Below are 14,413 nucleotides of genomic sequence, written 5' to 3' on the forward strand. Positions count from 1 at the left end.
ACATAACCCGGATGAGACTGAGCTTCCGGTGTCTGTAGCTGGATGAGTTTATTCTCCCGTAGCGCCGGAGGAAGAGCAGGATCAGCGCTGGGTGTTAATCTACACAGATTTCTCCCATAAAAACCGTTTATTTGGGTGAGTAAATCGCTTCTGTTTATTAACAGTAAGCTTAGATTTACAGACTTTTCTAGCATTGAGGCAGGAGCATTAGCCTTAGCAGAATTAGCTTGTAAAATGACCCAGTGTTTTTACCAATACCACACCTGACGGCTAAATTTATTTATAAATATTTATAAAATTTATTAAATCTATAAAAAAGAATTACCATTACAAACAGCTTGTACATTATCCACCATTTAGGCTATATAACACCAACTTCTCACAAATGGAATGTATTTAAGACATTCAGGCTGCTAATAGTATTTTATTGTTTGGAATTGCCAGCTAGTTTAGCTTAGCTAACTATCTAGATAGCTTTGGTTAGGTTAGCTAAAGGTGGATAAAACCTTACCTTACCTACAAAAGTAATGTACCCCTCTATCTAGTTGCTGTATTTTTTAAACAAAACATTGTTCGTGGTACAATAAAAAAAAGTGCTGCGTGCTCCACACAGTGTTCATCTACAGTGGGAGCTGCCGTGTTTCCTTAACGCGACTGGCAGAGAGAGAAATAGAGAACTGTTTAATAGGCAGAAGCGGCCCATAAAAGGGGACCAAAGTAGCTGATATTATCTAGCTAGCTAATGTTCCCAGTGCTCTGTTAAACCAAGTATCTAATGTTATGTAGCTGGCTAATGTTACCAGCATTTTAACCAGTAGCTAAAGACAACACAGCAAAACACAGCTGCCAATACCTTCACCAAGTGAGGACCCTTACACTATGGACTTAGAATGGGATAAAAGTACAGATGTGGTAATATGAAGATGTCCCAGATGTCAATATATTGTAACTGATTTAGGCTTCAGTTAATTGACTTGCTTTTGTTTTAATATACATTTTTCTTGTTTTTTTCCAGAAATTCATCCCCAATAACCAGGATATTTAACTAAGAGCAATGTGAAATTACTGAAAGAGGTGAAGCACAAGCCATCCAGAAGAATCTCCAGAACACGCAGAAACTGTTTGATACGTTTAACAGACAAATGAAACCAAGTCCCGACATGGAGAATCTTCAGCACTCTGTCAAGAGTTTTATTAAACAGAGTGATCTCAAAAATCACCAGCGCGTTCACACAGGAGAGAAGCCGTATCACTGCTCAGACTGTGGAATGAGTTTTAATCAACAGAGTACTCTCAAACAACACCAGCGCATTCACACAGGAGAGAAACCGTATTACTGCTCAGACTGTGGGAAGAGTTTTACTCAACAGAGTACTCTCAAAAAACACCAGCGCATTCACACAGGAGAGAAACCGTATTACTGCTCAGACTGTGGGAAGAGTTTTATTCAACAGAGTACTCTCAAAAAACACCAGCGCATTCACACAGGAGAGAAACCGTATTACTGCTCAGACTGTGGGAAGAATTTCAGTACACATGGTAATCTCAAAATGCACCAGCGCATTCACACAGGAGAGAAACCGTATCACTGCTCAGACTGTGGGAAGAGTTTTAATCTACAGAGTACTCTCAAACTGCACCAGCGCATTCACACAGGAGAGAAACCATATTACTGCTCAGACTGTGGGAAGAGTTTTAAACAACTGGGGACTCTCAAACTGCATCAGCGCATTCACACAGGGGAGAAACCGTATCAGTGCTCAGACTGTGGCACGAGTTTTAATCAACAGAGTAATCTCAAAAAACACCAGCGCGTTCACACAGGAGAGAAACCGTATCACTGCTCAGACTGTGGGAAGAGTTTTAATCAACAGAGTGATCTCAAAATACACCGCCGCATTCACACAGGAGAGAAACTGTATTACTGCTCAGACTGTGGGAAGAGTTTTACTCAACAGAGTACTCTCAAAAAACACCAGCGCATTCACACAGGAGAGAAACCGTATTACTGCTCAGACTGTGGGAAGAATTTCAGTACACATGGTAATCTCAAAATGCACCAGCGCATTCACACAGGAGAGAAACCGTATCACTGCTCAGACTGTGGGAAGAGTTTTAATCTACAGAGTACTCTCAAACTGCACCAGCGCATTCACACAGGAGAGAAACCATATTACTGCTCAGACTGTGGGAAGAGTTTTAAACAACTGGGGACTCTCAAACTGCATCAGCGCATTCACACAGGGGAGAAACCGTATTACTGCTCAGACTGTGGGAAGAGTTTTACTCAACAGAGTCATCTCAAACTGCACCAGCGCATTCACACAGGAGAGAAACCGTATCAGTGCTCAGACTGTGAGAAGAGTTTTACTACACAGAGTGAGCTCAAAAATCACCAGCGCATTCACACAGGAGAGAAACCGTATCACTGCTCAGTCTGCGGGAAGAATTTTAATCATCAGAGTAATCTCAAAAAACACCAGCGCATTCACACAGGAGAGACAACTATCTCAAATTTGTTCCACGGCAATTAAAAGTGTGTAAATCTTTCAGACAGAACACCTTATCCTACACAAATGTTTCACTTTGTCACTTGGGACATGTTCCACCAGAAACAAACATGAACTGAGTTTAACAATGGATTTTACAGGTTCAGCAAAATGATTCTCATCCAGGAATTATGTTTATTGAATTTCCATGTTATGTTTTCTCGTATGTTTGATATTCCAGGACCTTCTTAGTGAGACAGAGCTCAGTTTTTAGGGTAGTTACGGTAGGAGTTCAGTTCTGAAAAAGGGAAGGCCGTTCGAGGTCGAGCGAGGGCACTGCCAGTGCGTGCACCAGATGTAAGATTAGCGTAACTTAGTCTTTAAAATTTAGATGTCGTAGTTCTTAGGAGTAGAGTAGGATTCTTAGCTTGCAACTAAAAGTTTAGGACCAACCCTTCAGCGCTTATGCTTAGAAGGTATTAAATGGATGTGATCTCTTTTCTAGTATATGCAGAGTATATATCTAGTATATTGCCTGTCCCTGACTACCTCTGTTTACCTAGTCCTGTGAATATACCTGTTTACTAATCTGCACTTGTCTCCTCATGTCCTGGTATTTGTCACACATTTACTCCTTATAATAAATAATCAATGCTTCACTTTGTGATGGTCACCATGCATATTCAAACTTTACCATGCAAGTTAACACTGTTCAAGAATTTACACCAAATTGATACAACCTGTTTAACACTGTATGTAATAAAGGCTGGTACAACTGTATGTTGTACCAGATGGACTTGGTCCTCACTGTTGATGTTAAACTTTAAGTGATGCCCCGACTTGTTTGCGCTTAATTTTTTTAATTTAGGAAAAAAAACATTAGTTGTAGAAAATGGAAATATAGGGGTACGTTTTCTTTCCTATATTAGTGAAATACTTTGTTCTACTTTGTAAAATTAAAGGAAAATCCCAGAGAAGTAGTTATACAGTGTTTTAAATGAGAGTTTGAGCTGTTTAGCTACATTCAGCTCCATGCATTGAGGACTCCCTATGGCGCGCTCCCTCTAGCGGTGATGTGGTATAATGTGATATAGCAGAGGAAGGGGCGGGGCTCTACTTAACCCGGATGAGACTGAGCTTCCGGGGTCTGTAGCTGGATGAGTTTATTCTCCCGTAGCGCCGGAGGAAGAGCAGGATCAGCGCTGGATGTTAATCTACACAGATTTCTCCCCTAGAAACTGTTTATTTGGGTGAGTAAATCGCTTCTGTTTATTAACAGTAAGCGTAGATTTACAGATTTTTCTAGCTTTAAAGCAAGAGCATTAGCAAAATTAGCTTGTAAAATGACCCAGTGTTGTTACCAATACCACACCTGACGGCAAAATTTATCTATAAAAGTTAAGAATTAACCATTACAGACCGCTTGTACATTATCCACCATTTAGGCTATGTAACAACAATTTCTCACAAATGTAATGTATTTAAGACATTCAGGCTGTTAATAGTATTTTATTGTTTGGAATTGCCAGCTAGTTAACACTGGGCTAGCTTAGCTAAAGGTGGATAAAACCTTACCTTACCTTCAAAATTAATGTACCCCTCTATCCAGTTGCAGTATTTTTTAAAACAAAACATTGTTCGTGGTACATTAAAAATGTTCTGCGTGCCCCACACAGTGTTCATCTACAGTGGGAGCTGACGTACTGTTTAATAGGCAGAACTGGCCCATAAAAGGGGACCAAAGTAGCCGATGTTATCTAGCTAGCCAATATTCCCAGTGGTTTTTAAACCACGTATCTAATGTTATCTAGCTAACCAGTGTTCCCAGTGCTCTTTTAAACCAAGTATCTAATGTTATGTAGCTAGCTAATGTTACCAGCATTTAAACCGGTAGCTAAAGAAAACACAGTTAAACACAGCTGCCAATACCTTCACCAAGTCAGGACATATTTTATTCTTTGAATTTGTATACAAACCTTCCTGCATTTCCTTCTAAGTGAAATAATGTGGCCAGCCAAAGCATCAAGTCAGCATTTCTTGCATTTTAGACATAAATAGACGCTGCATTGCCCGACATGCATCCATTTGCTTTTTTTATATTTATATTTAAGATACAAACACATCTTTTATAAATAAACTAATTAAAATGTGTCATGCCTTGAGCTGTATGAATGTAGATGCATAAAATAAGTCTCCAATGATACTGTACTTTGTATTAAAGAATATTTATTATAATAAAATAATTAACAAGCACTCGTGTTCGCTTGTGAGAGAGAACGTTAGCCAATCTTGTTCTGTGCTCTTTGCCTCGTCACTCAAAGCGCGTAATAACACAGCCGTAGACAAAAGGTATAGTGCATAAAAAAAACATGCATACAAGCACTTACACATAACAGTGCAAGTATTTAAAAACAACAACAAAAAAAAATAAAATAAAAAATAAAGAAAAGTACAAGTAAAGATAGGTTAACAGCAGTAAGCTTCCCTAAAAGGATGAGTTTTGAGTAAGGATTTAAAAGAGTTTGTTTAAGGTACGTGATGGTAGACCATTTAGAAGAGCGTTACAGTAATCGAGACGTGGCGTGATAAATGTATGTATAAGGCGCTCAGCATCAGTGAATGAGAGATGTGACCGAATACGTGCAATGTTTCTGAGGTAAAAGAATGCAGACTGCCTGATTTTACTGACATATGATTCAAAAGATAATTTTGTGTCCAGGATAACACCAAGATTTTTAACATGTGCAGATGGAGAGACATTTGAACTATCGATAGTAACTGTAATATTGCCAGCAGACTCAATAGTGGACTTGGGCCCAATTAAAAGTACTTCTGTTTTATCTGAGTTAAGCTTCAGGAAATTGTTGTGCATCCAATTTTTGATGTCTTGTAAACAGTGGTTTAAGGAGATCAGAGTGGATGGAATATCAGAATTAGTGCAAATATAAATCTGGGTGTCGGCTGCATAAAGGTGATAGCTCAGACCATGCTTCCGGATAATGTAACCAAGAGGAAGCAAATAGGTACTAAACAATTTATTAAACAAATCAGTAAAGCCATTGATGTGGAGCTGCAGTTTTTCTGTGTAAAAAGCACAATTACCTTTACATTTCTCACCATTTTATTTTTAAAGGATTTTGATCTACATATACAAAAAAAATAAAAACATGTCTTGAACTCAGGAATGCAAATCACCTTTAGCCTGAAGATTATGTGGTGGAAAATAATTATCAGGAGTAAAAAAAAAAAAAAAACTTTTATAAATTGGTGTGAAGGAAAAAGCTTCGGACATCATTGGTCACATGATCAATGTAGAACGAATCAAGCATCGGCAGAGTGATTTAAACCAATACATGTCTCTTTTTTGGCACATGCCTCGAAGCTTCAGATTCAGGGGTAACATCACTCTTTCTTTTCGTCTTTCTTTCTCTCTTTACATTCTTAGATTCTAGTGAGACCAGAACAGAATCAAGGCTGTCTGTCTAAACAGTGGGCAGTGCTTATAAAGGCACTAAACGGGTGTCAGCCTTCTCTTACACTATGCATTTAGAATGGGATAAAAGTACAGATGTGGTAATATGAAGATGTCCCAGATGTCAATATATTGTAACTGATTTAGGCTCCAGTTAATTGACTTGCTTTTTGTTTTAATATACAACTGCATTTTTCTTTCTTTTTTCCAGACATTCGTCCCCAACAATCAGGATCTTTAACCAAGAGCAATGTTAAATTACTGAAAGAGGTGAAGCACAAGCCATCCAGAAGAATCTCCGGAACACGCAGAAATTGTTTGATACATTTAACAGACAAATGAAGCCAAGACCCGACATGGAGAAACATCAGCACCCTGTCAAGAGTTTTACTAAACAGAGTGATCTTAAAAAACACCAGCGCATTCACACAGGAGAGAAACCGTTTCACTGCTCAGACTGTGGGATGAGTTTTGATCAACAGATTCATCTCAAACTACACAAGCGCATTCACACAGGAGAGAAACCGCATCACTGCTCAGACTGTGGGAAGAGTTTTACTCAACAGACTGATCTCAAAATACACCAGCGCATTCACACAGGAGAGAAACCGTATCACTGCTCAGACTGTGGGAAGAGTTTTACTCAACAAAGTACTCTCAAAATACACCAGCGCATTCACACAGGAGAGAAACCGTATCACTGCTCAGACTGTGGGAAGAATTTCACTACACGGGGTAATCTCAAAATACACCAGCGCATTCACACAGGAGAGAAACCGTATTACTGCTCAGAGTGTGGGAAGAGTTTTAATCTACAGAGTCATCTTGAACTGCACCAGCGCATTCACACAGGAGAGAAACCGTATTACTGCTCAGACTGTGGGAAGAGTTTTAATCAACAGAGTACTCTCAAACTACACCAGCGCATTCACACAGGAGAGAAATCATATTACTGCTCAGACTGTGGGAAGAGTTTTAATCGCCTGGGGACTCTCAAACTGCATCAGCGCATTCACACAGGAGAGAAACCGTTTCACTGCTCTGACTGTGGAAAGTGTTTTACTCAACAGAGTAATCTCAAACTGCATCAGCGCATTCACACAGGAGAGAAACCGTATCACTGCTCAGACTGTGGGAAAAGCTTTAATCAACAGAGTACTCTCAATCTGCACCAACGCATTCACACAGGAGAGAAATCCTATTACTGCTCAGACTGTGAAAAGAGTTTTAATCGCCTGGGGACTCTCAAACTGCACCAGCGCATTCACACAGGAGAGAAACCGTTTCACTGCTCAGACTGTGGGAAGTGTTTTAGTCAACAGAGTAATCTCAAAATACACCAACGCATTCACACAGGAGTGAAACCGTATTACTGCTCAGACTGTGAGAAGAGTTTTACTACACAGAGGAAACTCAAAAAACACCAGTGCATTCACACAGGAGAGAAAACTCACAAATCTGTTCCAAGACAATTAAAAGTGTGAATCGGAAATCTTTCAGACAGAACACCTTATCCTACACAAATGTTTCACTTTGTCACTTGGGACATGTTCCACCAGAAACAAACATGAACTGAATTTAACAATGGATTTTACAGGTTTAGCAAAATGATTATTATCCAGGAATTATGTTTATTGAATTCCATGTTATGTTTTTTCGTATGTTTGATATTCCAGGACATTCTTCGTGAGACAGAGCTCAGTTTTTAGGGTATTTACGGTAGGAGTTCAGTTCTGAAGAAGGGAAGGACGTTCGAGGTCGAGCAAGGATATAAGTGCACCAGATATTAGATTAGCATAACTTAGTCTTTAAAATTTAGATGTCGTAGTTGTTAGAAGTAGAGTAGGATTCTTAGCTTGTAACTAAACGTTTAGGACCAGCCCTTCAGCGCTTATGCCTAGAAGGTTTTAAATGCATTTAATCTCTTTTCTAGTATATGCAGAGTATATATCTAGTATATTGCCTGTCCCTGACTACCTTTGTTTGCCTAGTCCTGTGAATAAACCTGTTTACTAATCTGCGCTTGTCTCCCCAGGTCCTGGTATTCGTCACACATTTACTCCTCATAATAAATAATCAATGCTTCACTTTGTGATGGTCACCATGCATATTCAAACTTTACAATGCAAGTTAACACTGTTCAAGAATTTACACCAAATTGATACAACCTTTTTAACCTTTCTAAGTTAAACAGCAAAATGTATTTCGTTATGAAAAGTCACTTCAAACTACCCTCCATATAGTAATAATAGTTTTAACATTTGGAAATGGGTCTAAGTGGTGTGGAGTCCAAAAACTTTTGACTAAATAGTGGAATGCATACTTATAAAATAATATAGCTACGTCCAAAAACATTTGGCTAAATGTTGGCATCAAAAAACATTTGAGTAAATAGCAAGCTATATTTTAAATTGACAAACAACCTTTAACGACTAACAATAACCTGTCTTGCTGAGATGTTCCACAGCAAAATAAAGTAAAATAAAATATTAGAAAATATTTTATTTCATAATAAAATAGCTAATATAATAGCTAATGTTAACTACTTTATTTCAATGTGGAATGATTAAGCTATCTAGTTTAGCTAATGTTAACTACTTTATTTCAATGTTGAATGTTTCAGCTAGCAAGGTTAGCTAATGTTAACTACTAAATTTCAATGTGGGATGATTAAGCTAGCAAGGTTAGCTAACTATAACTACTTTATTTCAGTGTGGAATGTTTCAGCTAGCTTAGCTAATGTTAACTACTTTATTTCAGTGTGGAATGTTTTAGCTAGGTTAGCTAATGTTAACTACTTTATTTTAATGTGGAATGATTCAGATAGATTATCTAATTATAGAAAGTTTTTAGCTAGATTAGCTAATGTTAACTACATTATTTTAGTGTATAATTTTTTAGCTAGGTTAGCTAATGTTAACTACTTTATTTTAATGTGGAATGATTCAGATAGATTATCTAATTATAGAAAGTTTTTAGCTAGATTAGCTAATGTTAACTACATTATTTTAGTGTAGAATGTTTTAGCTTGGTTAGCTAATGTTAACTACTTTATTTTAATGTGGAATGTTTTAGCTAGATTATCTAACTATAGAATGTTTTTAGCTAGATTAGCCAACTATAAAATGTTTTTAGCTAGATTAGCTAATGTTAACTACATTATTTTAGTGTAAAATGTTTTAGCTTGGTTAGCTAATGTTAACTCCTTTATTTCAGTATGGAATGATTTAGCTACTTTAGCTAATGTTAACTACTATATTTCAATGTGGGATGATTAAGCTAGCAAGGTTAGCTAATGTTAACTACTATATTTCAATGTGGGATGATTAAGCTAGCAAGGTTAGCTAATGTTAACTACTATATTTCAATGTGGGATGATTAAGCTAGCAAGGTTAGCTAACTATAACTACTTTATTTCAGTGTGGAATGTTTCAGCTAGCTAGGGTAGCTAATGTTAACTACTATATTTCAATGTGGGATGATTAAGCTAGCAAGGTTAGCTAACTATAGCTAGCAAGGTTAGCTAACTATAACTACTTTATTTCAGTGTGGAATGTTTCAGCTAGCTAGGGTAGCTAATGTTAACTACTATATTTCAATGTGGGATGATTAAGCTAGCAAGGTTAGCTAACTATAACTACTTTATTTCAGTGTGGAATGTTTTAGCTAGGTTAGCTAATGTTAACTACTTTATTTTAATGTGGAAGGTTTTAGCTAGATTATCTAACTATAGAATGTTTTTAGTTAGATTAGCCAACTATAAAATGTTTTTAGCTAGATTAGCTAATGTTAACTACATTATTTTAGTGTAAAATGTTTTAGCTTGGTTAGCTAATGTTAACTCCTTTATTTCAGTATGGAATGATTTAGCTACTTTAGCTAATGTTAACTAGTTTTTTTCAGTGTGGAATGATTTAGCTAGCTAGGTTAGCTAATGTTAACTCCTTTAATTCAGTGTGGAATGTTTTAGCTAGGTTGGCTAATGTTTACTACCTTATTTCATTATGAAATGATTTAGCTATCTAGGTTAGCTAATGTTTACTACTTTATTTCAGTGAAAGAAAACTAGATAGTTAGCCAGCTACCTCGTATTAGAAGTATACAAGGCAGTAGTTATCATTTCGTAGAAAAAGCTTTTTGGCACACACACACACACATTCTCTCTCAGCGGCTACTTTTACCCAAGCCTACCTTACTTTGTTCAGAGAGCAATGCAAGCCTTCTATACAAGGCTAACTTAGCTAGCGTTAGATTAGCTGGCTAGATCTTTGCAAAAGCAGCCTCTCTTATATTACAAATGGAAGCTAAATAAATCTCTTTTTTTTTCATAGTTATTTAAACGTGCAATTAATCGCCTGCTAACACTTTTAACATTATTCAATAAACATTTTCATGCCATTTCTAAATCAAAAAATAAACAGAATCACACACCAATTGTTTTAATAACTCAAATGATTTAATAAAATGATTTGTGTTTCATATGACATTGTTGTGACATTCCTGTTAAAGCAGCACTAGGTAGGATTTCCTTGATTTTTAATCTTTTTAAAGAAGTAAAATTACAGCTTTACAAGCTTTACAAACTAACATACAGACACTCTGGCAGAAGCTGGAAAGAGACCGAATATGTCTGTGAAAGCCAGAAAACGAGAAAGAGAAACTAATCGGCCTGAAACATTTATTACACTCTACAAATCTAGAGGGAGCCCACGAGCACAAAATCTCAATTCTACCTAGTGGAGCTTTAAAATCAGGATTTTCGATACCAGAAAGGTATCAAAAATGCTTTGGCACTACTGAGTACGGAAATATATATATAAAAAAAAAAATTGGTGCCTGTTTTGATACTTTGCATGTAACGCACATAAATGTGGAGAGCACAAGCAGGACGGTAAATACAACCGTGACAGTGGCCTGATGCACAGAAACTGAGAGAGCACACTCGCGCTGACTGTCTCTCAGCACAGTGTCGTCATTCTGTGGTTCTGGGTCTCACTTTTGGGAGCACACTCTCTAGAGTGTCTCAAGTGGTGTTTTTCCCTTCACTTTTCGTATGGATGGGCCTCGCGGTTAATACCGACTTTATTTTGTAAAAAAGCGACTAGCGACAAATCTAGCGAGTTTTTGTGGTGTTATTGGAGACTTTTGGCGACTCTGAGGTGAATACATGTGCTCTTCAGTTACCTGTCATCAGCGAGCAGCGGGTGTTGCCATCAGCCCCCCTCCCCCATCCACACTTTTTAAAGTGGAATATTATTAGATCTAATGCAGTGCACCTGTAAATCAGTAAAGTTTTTATAGTTTATATGTTGTGTGAACACGCTGGTGTTTTTTGAGAGTACTCTGTGTAGTAAAACATTTCTCACAGTCTGAGCAGTGATACGGTTTCTCTCCTGTGTGAATGCGCTGGTGTCGTTTGAGATCACTCTGTGTAGTACAACTCTTCCCACAGTCGGAGCAGTAATACGGTTTCTCTCCTGTGTGAATGCGCTGATGTATTTTGAGAGTACTCTGTGTAGTAAAACTTTTCCCACAGTCTGAGCAGTGATACGGTTTCTCTCCTGTGTGAATGCGCTGGTGTAGTTTGAGATCACTCTGTGTAGTAAAACTTTTCCCACAGTCTGAGCAGTGATACGGTTTCTCTCCAGTGTGAATGCGCTGGTGTCGTTTGAGATCACTCTGTGTAGTACAACTCTTCCCACAGTCGGAGCAGTAATACGGTTTCTCTCCTGTGTGAATGCGCTGGTGTGTTTTGAGATTACTCCCTCGATTAAAACTCGTCCCACAGTCTGAGCAATAATACGGTTTCTCTCCTGTGTGAATGCGTTGATGCAGTTTAAGAGTACTCTGTTGAGTAAAACTCTTCCCACAGTCTGAGCAGTGATACGGTTTCTCTCCAGTGTGAATGCGATGATGCTGTTTGAGATCACTCTGTTGATTAAAGCTCTTCCCACAGTCTGAGCAGTGATACGGTTTCTCTCCTGTGTGAATGCGCTGGTGTATTTTGAAATTACTCTGTTGATTAAAACTCTTCCCACAGTCTGAGCAGTAAAACGGTTTCTCTCCGGTGTGAATGCGCTGATGTAGTTTAAGATCACTCTGTTTAGTAAATCTTCTCCCACAGTCGGAACAGTAATGAGTTTTTTCTCCTGTGTGAACGCGCTGGTGTATTTTAAGAGTACTCTGTCGCTTAAAACTCTTCCCACAGTCTGAGCAGTGATACGGTTTCTCTTCTGTGTGAATGCGCTGGTGATCTTTGAGATCACTCTGTTTAGTAAAACTCTTGACAGGGTGCTGATGTTTCTCCATGTCGGGACTTGGCTTCATTTGTCTGTTAAATGTAGCAAAAGAATTACTGCGTGTTCTGGAGATTCTTCAAGATGGCTTGTGCTTCACCTCTTTCAGCAGTTTAACATTGCTCTATGTTAAATATCCTGGTTGTTGGTGATGAACTTCAGGAGAATATTTTCACTTCTGAAAAAAAAAAGAAAAATGCAGTTGTATATTAAAATTAAAGCAGGTCAATTAACTGAAGAGAGCTACCTAAATCAGTTACACTAAATTGACAAAACTACTGGGACATCTTCATATTAGTGCCTTTATAGGTACTGCCCACTGTTCAGCCTGATTCGTTCTGCATTGATCACGTGACCAATGATGTCCGAAACTTTTTCCTTTACACTAAACATTAATTCAAATCAATGCTTCACAAACCTATATTATTAACCAGCCATCTGAACAAATGTCTCTTGTTTTCAGTCATTTTACATTAGCTCACTCTAGCTAATGAATTAATATTTTCCCTTAATTTTCCATTCCACCTTAAATATCATCACTTCTTATTAGTTGTCATGGAAATGTGGCTACGCATTTAGTGAATAATAACTTTTAATAACATTTCACATCTAGTGTTTTACTTTTTTCTGAGCATGTAATATTTTGAGCAGTGAGCCCGGTATGGAATTTATATGCTTTAGAGAGAGACAGCATAACACAGACTACACTGCTCAACATCACCAGACTGAAAGAGTTTTCACCTGTTTCAATATTTTCATTTGATTTGAATGATACTCTGTGAAGAAGAATAATCTAAATCGTAATAAAAATAATCTAAAATAGTACAGTATAAAACATGCTGTCAGTAGCTGAAATAAATATCTTTCTTTATAATGTTAGTTCTATTAAACATTAAATCATGTTGTTTAAAACATCTATGAACATTAACGATAAGTTTACATAAATTAACCGTGCTTACAACAGTAACAAACATTGTAAAAAGGATGATTAATGCTTCAACCAGATGACTAAAATTTAGATATTCACCCTTAAATTTAAAAAACTCAAAACATAATGTATTGGCATGATCTACTACATTTTTAAACATTGGTAATTTAGTAAAAGGTTATACTGTCTTGTTAGGAGTTATTTAACAATTTATTTTAGATATTGCTGACACATTTTTAGGAATTCACTTATTCTAATGCATTTTACTCCATATTCCAAATATTTTTCATTATTAAAGTATCGTTGAAGTAGCTTGAGACTGTATTCCACAGTAATGGTTTAAGTAAGATTTCTTAAAAACAGCGTAGCTAAAGATATTGTATTTAGCTAACATTTGTGTTTATTATTATACTGAAATAGCAAGTTTTCTGGTAAATCAGTTGGCTAATCAATGTTACTTAGTGAAATTTCACTTCTCACCTGCTATAACTGATCTCCTCCTCACTATAATCACTAAAATCACTAAATCTGTAATTCTTACATTTAATATTTTACAAGCTGACTTTTATTTTGACAGGAAAGTCACATGACTTACCAGCAACTGTTGTGGTAGTAGAACCAGATTTAGTAGAAGGAAAATTTGAAAATAAACAAGAGTAACTAAGAAATGAGTAGAGACTTATCACACAAACTTAAGGAGGAACTTAAGTTCCACAAAACGTGTTTATATAAGATTAATCTCAGGTGTGTATTAGTGATGTGGGGAAGGGAGGGCAGGAGGGTGAGGATCTGTTATCCTGTGTGCTGGTGGTGTAAATGCTGCACATGCTAAAGGTGGTGTTGGTGTAGGAGTGAATGTAGAACAGCGTGTAGAAAAGAGAGAGAGAGAGAGAGAGAAAGAGAGAGACTTCTCCTTACCTTCTGTAATTCAGCTGATACTGCTCTTCCTCCTCTCCAGCTAGAAACCCCGGAAGCTCAGCCTCATCCGGGTTATGTAGAGCCCCGCCCCCTCCCCCGCTATATCACATTGTACCCCATCACCGCTAGAGGGAGCCCGCGAGGGAATCCTCAATGCATGGAGCTGAATGGAGCTAAACAGATAAAACTCTCATTTAAAACACTGTATAACTACTTCTCTGGAGTTTTCCTTTAATTTTACAAAGTAGAACAAAGTGTTACACTAAAATAGGAAAGAAAACCTGACCCTATATTTCCATTTTCTAAAACT

General features: G+C 37.4%; 2 protein-coding genes across 2 annotated transcripts; one reads left to right on the forward strand and one right to left on the reverse strand.

Annotated features, from left to right (window-relative positions):
- On the forward strand, positions 1-8,192 carry LOC125801559 (zinc finger protein 850-like). Its single transcript, XM_049478393.1, has 3 exons — positions 1-135; positions 1,016-2,476; positions 6,542-8,192. The coding sequence occupies exons 2-3, from the start codon at positions 1,143-1,145 to the stop codon at positions 7,443-7,445; spliced, it is 2,238 nt and encodes a 745-aa protein (XP_049334350.1). The 5' UTR covers positions 1-135; positions 1,016-1,142; the 3' UTR covers positions 7,446-8,192.
- A 2,203-nt stretch (positions 8,193-10,395) lies between these two features.
- On the reverse strand, positions 10,396-14,331 carry LOC125780415 (zinc finger protein 239-like). Its single transcript, XM_022665531.2, has 2 exons — positions 14,104-14,331; positions 10,396-12,435 (listed from the first exon to the last, which is right to left on the reverse strand). Exon 2 carries the CDS (start codon positions 12,286-12,288, stop codon positions 11,257-11,259), a length of 1,032 nt encoding a protein of 343 aa, XP_022521252.2. The 5' UTR covers positions 12,289-12,435; positions 14,104-14,331; the 3' UTR covers positions 10,396-11,256.
- Positions 14,332-14,413: the final 82 nt, after the last annotated feature.

The sequence above is a fragment of the Astyanax mexicanus genome, chromosome 4 (assembly GCF_023375975.1).
Source record: "Astyanax mexicanus isolate ESR-SI-001 chromosome 4, AstMex3_surface, whole genome shotgun sequence".
NCBI classification, from domain to species: Eukaryota; Metazoa; Chordata; class Actinopteri; order Characiformes; family Acestrorhamphidae; genus Astyanax; species Astyanax mexicanus.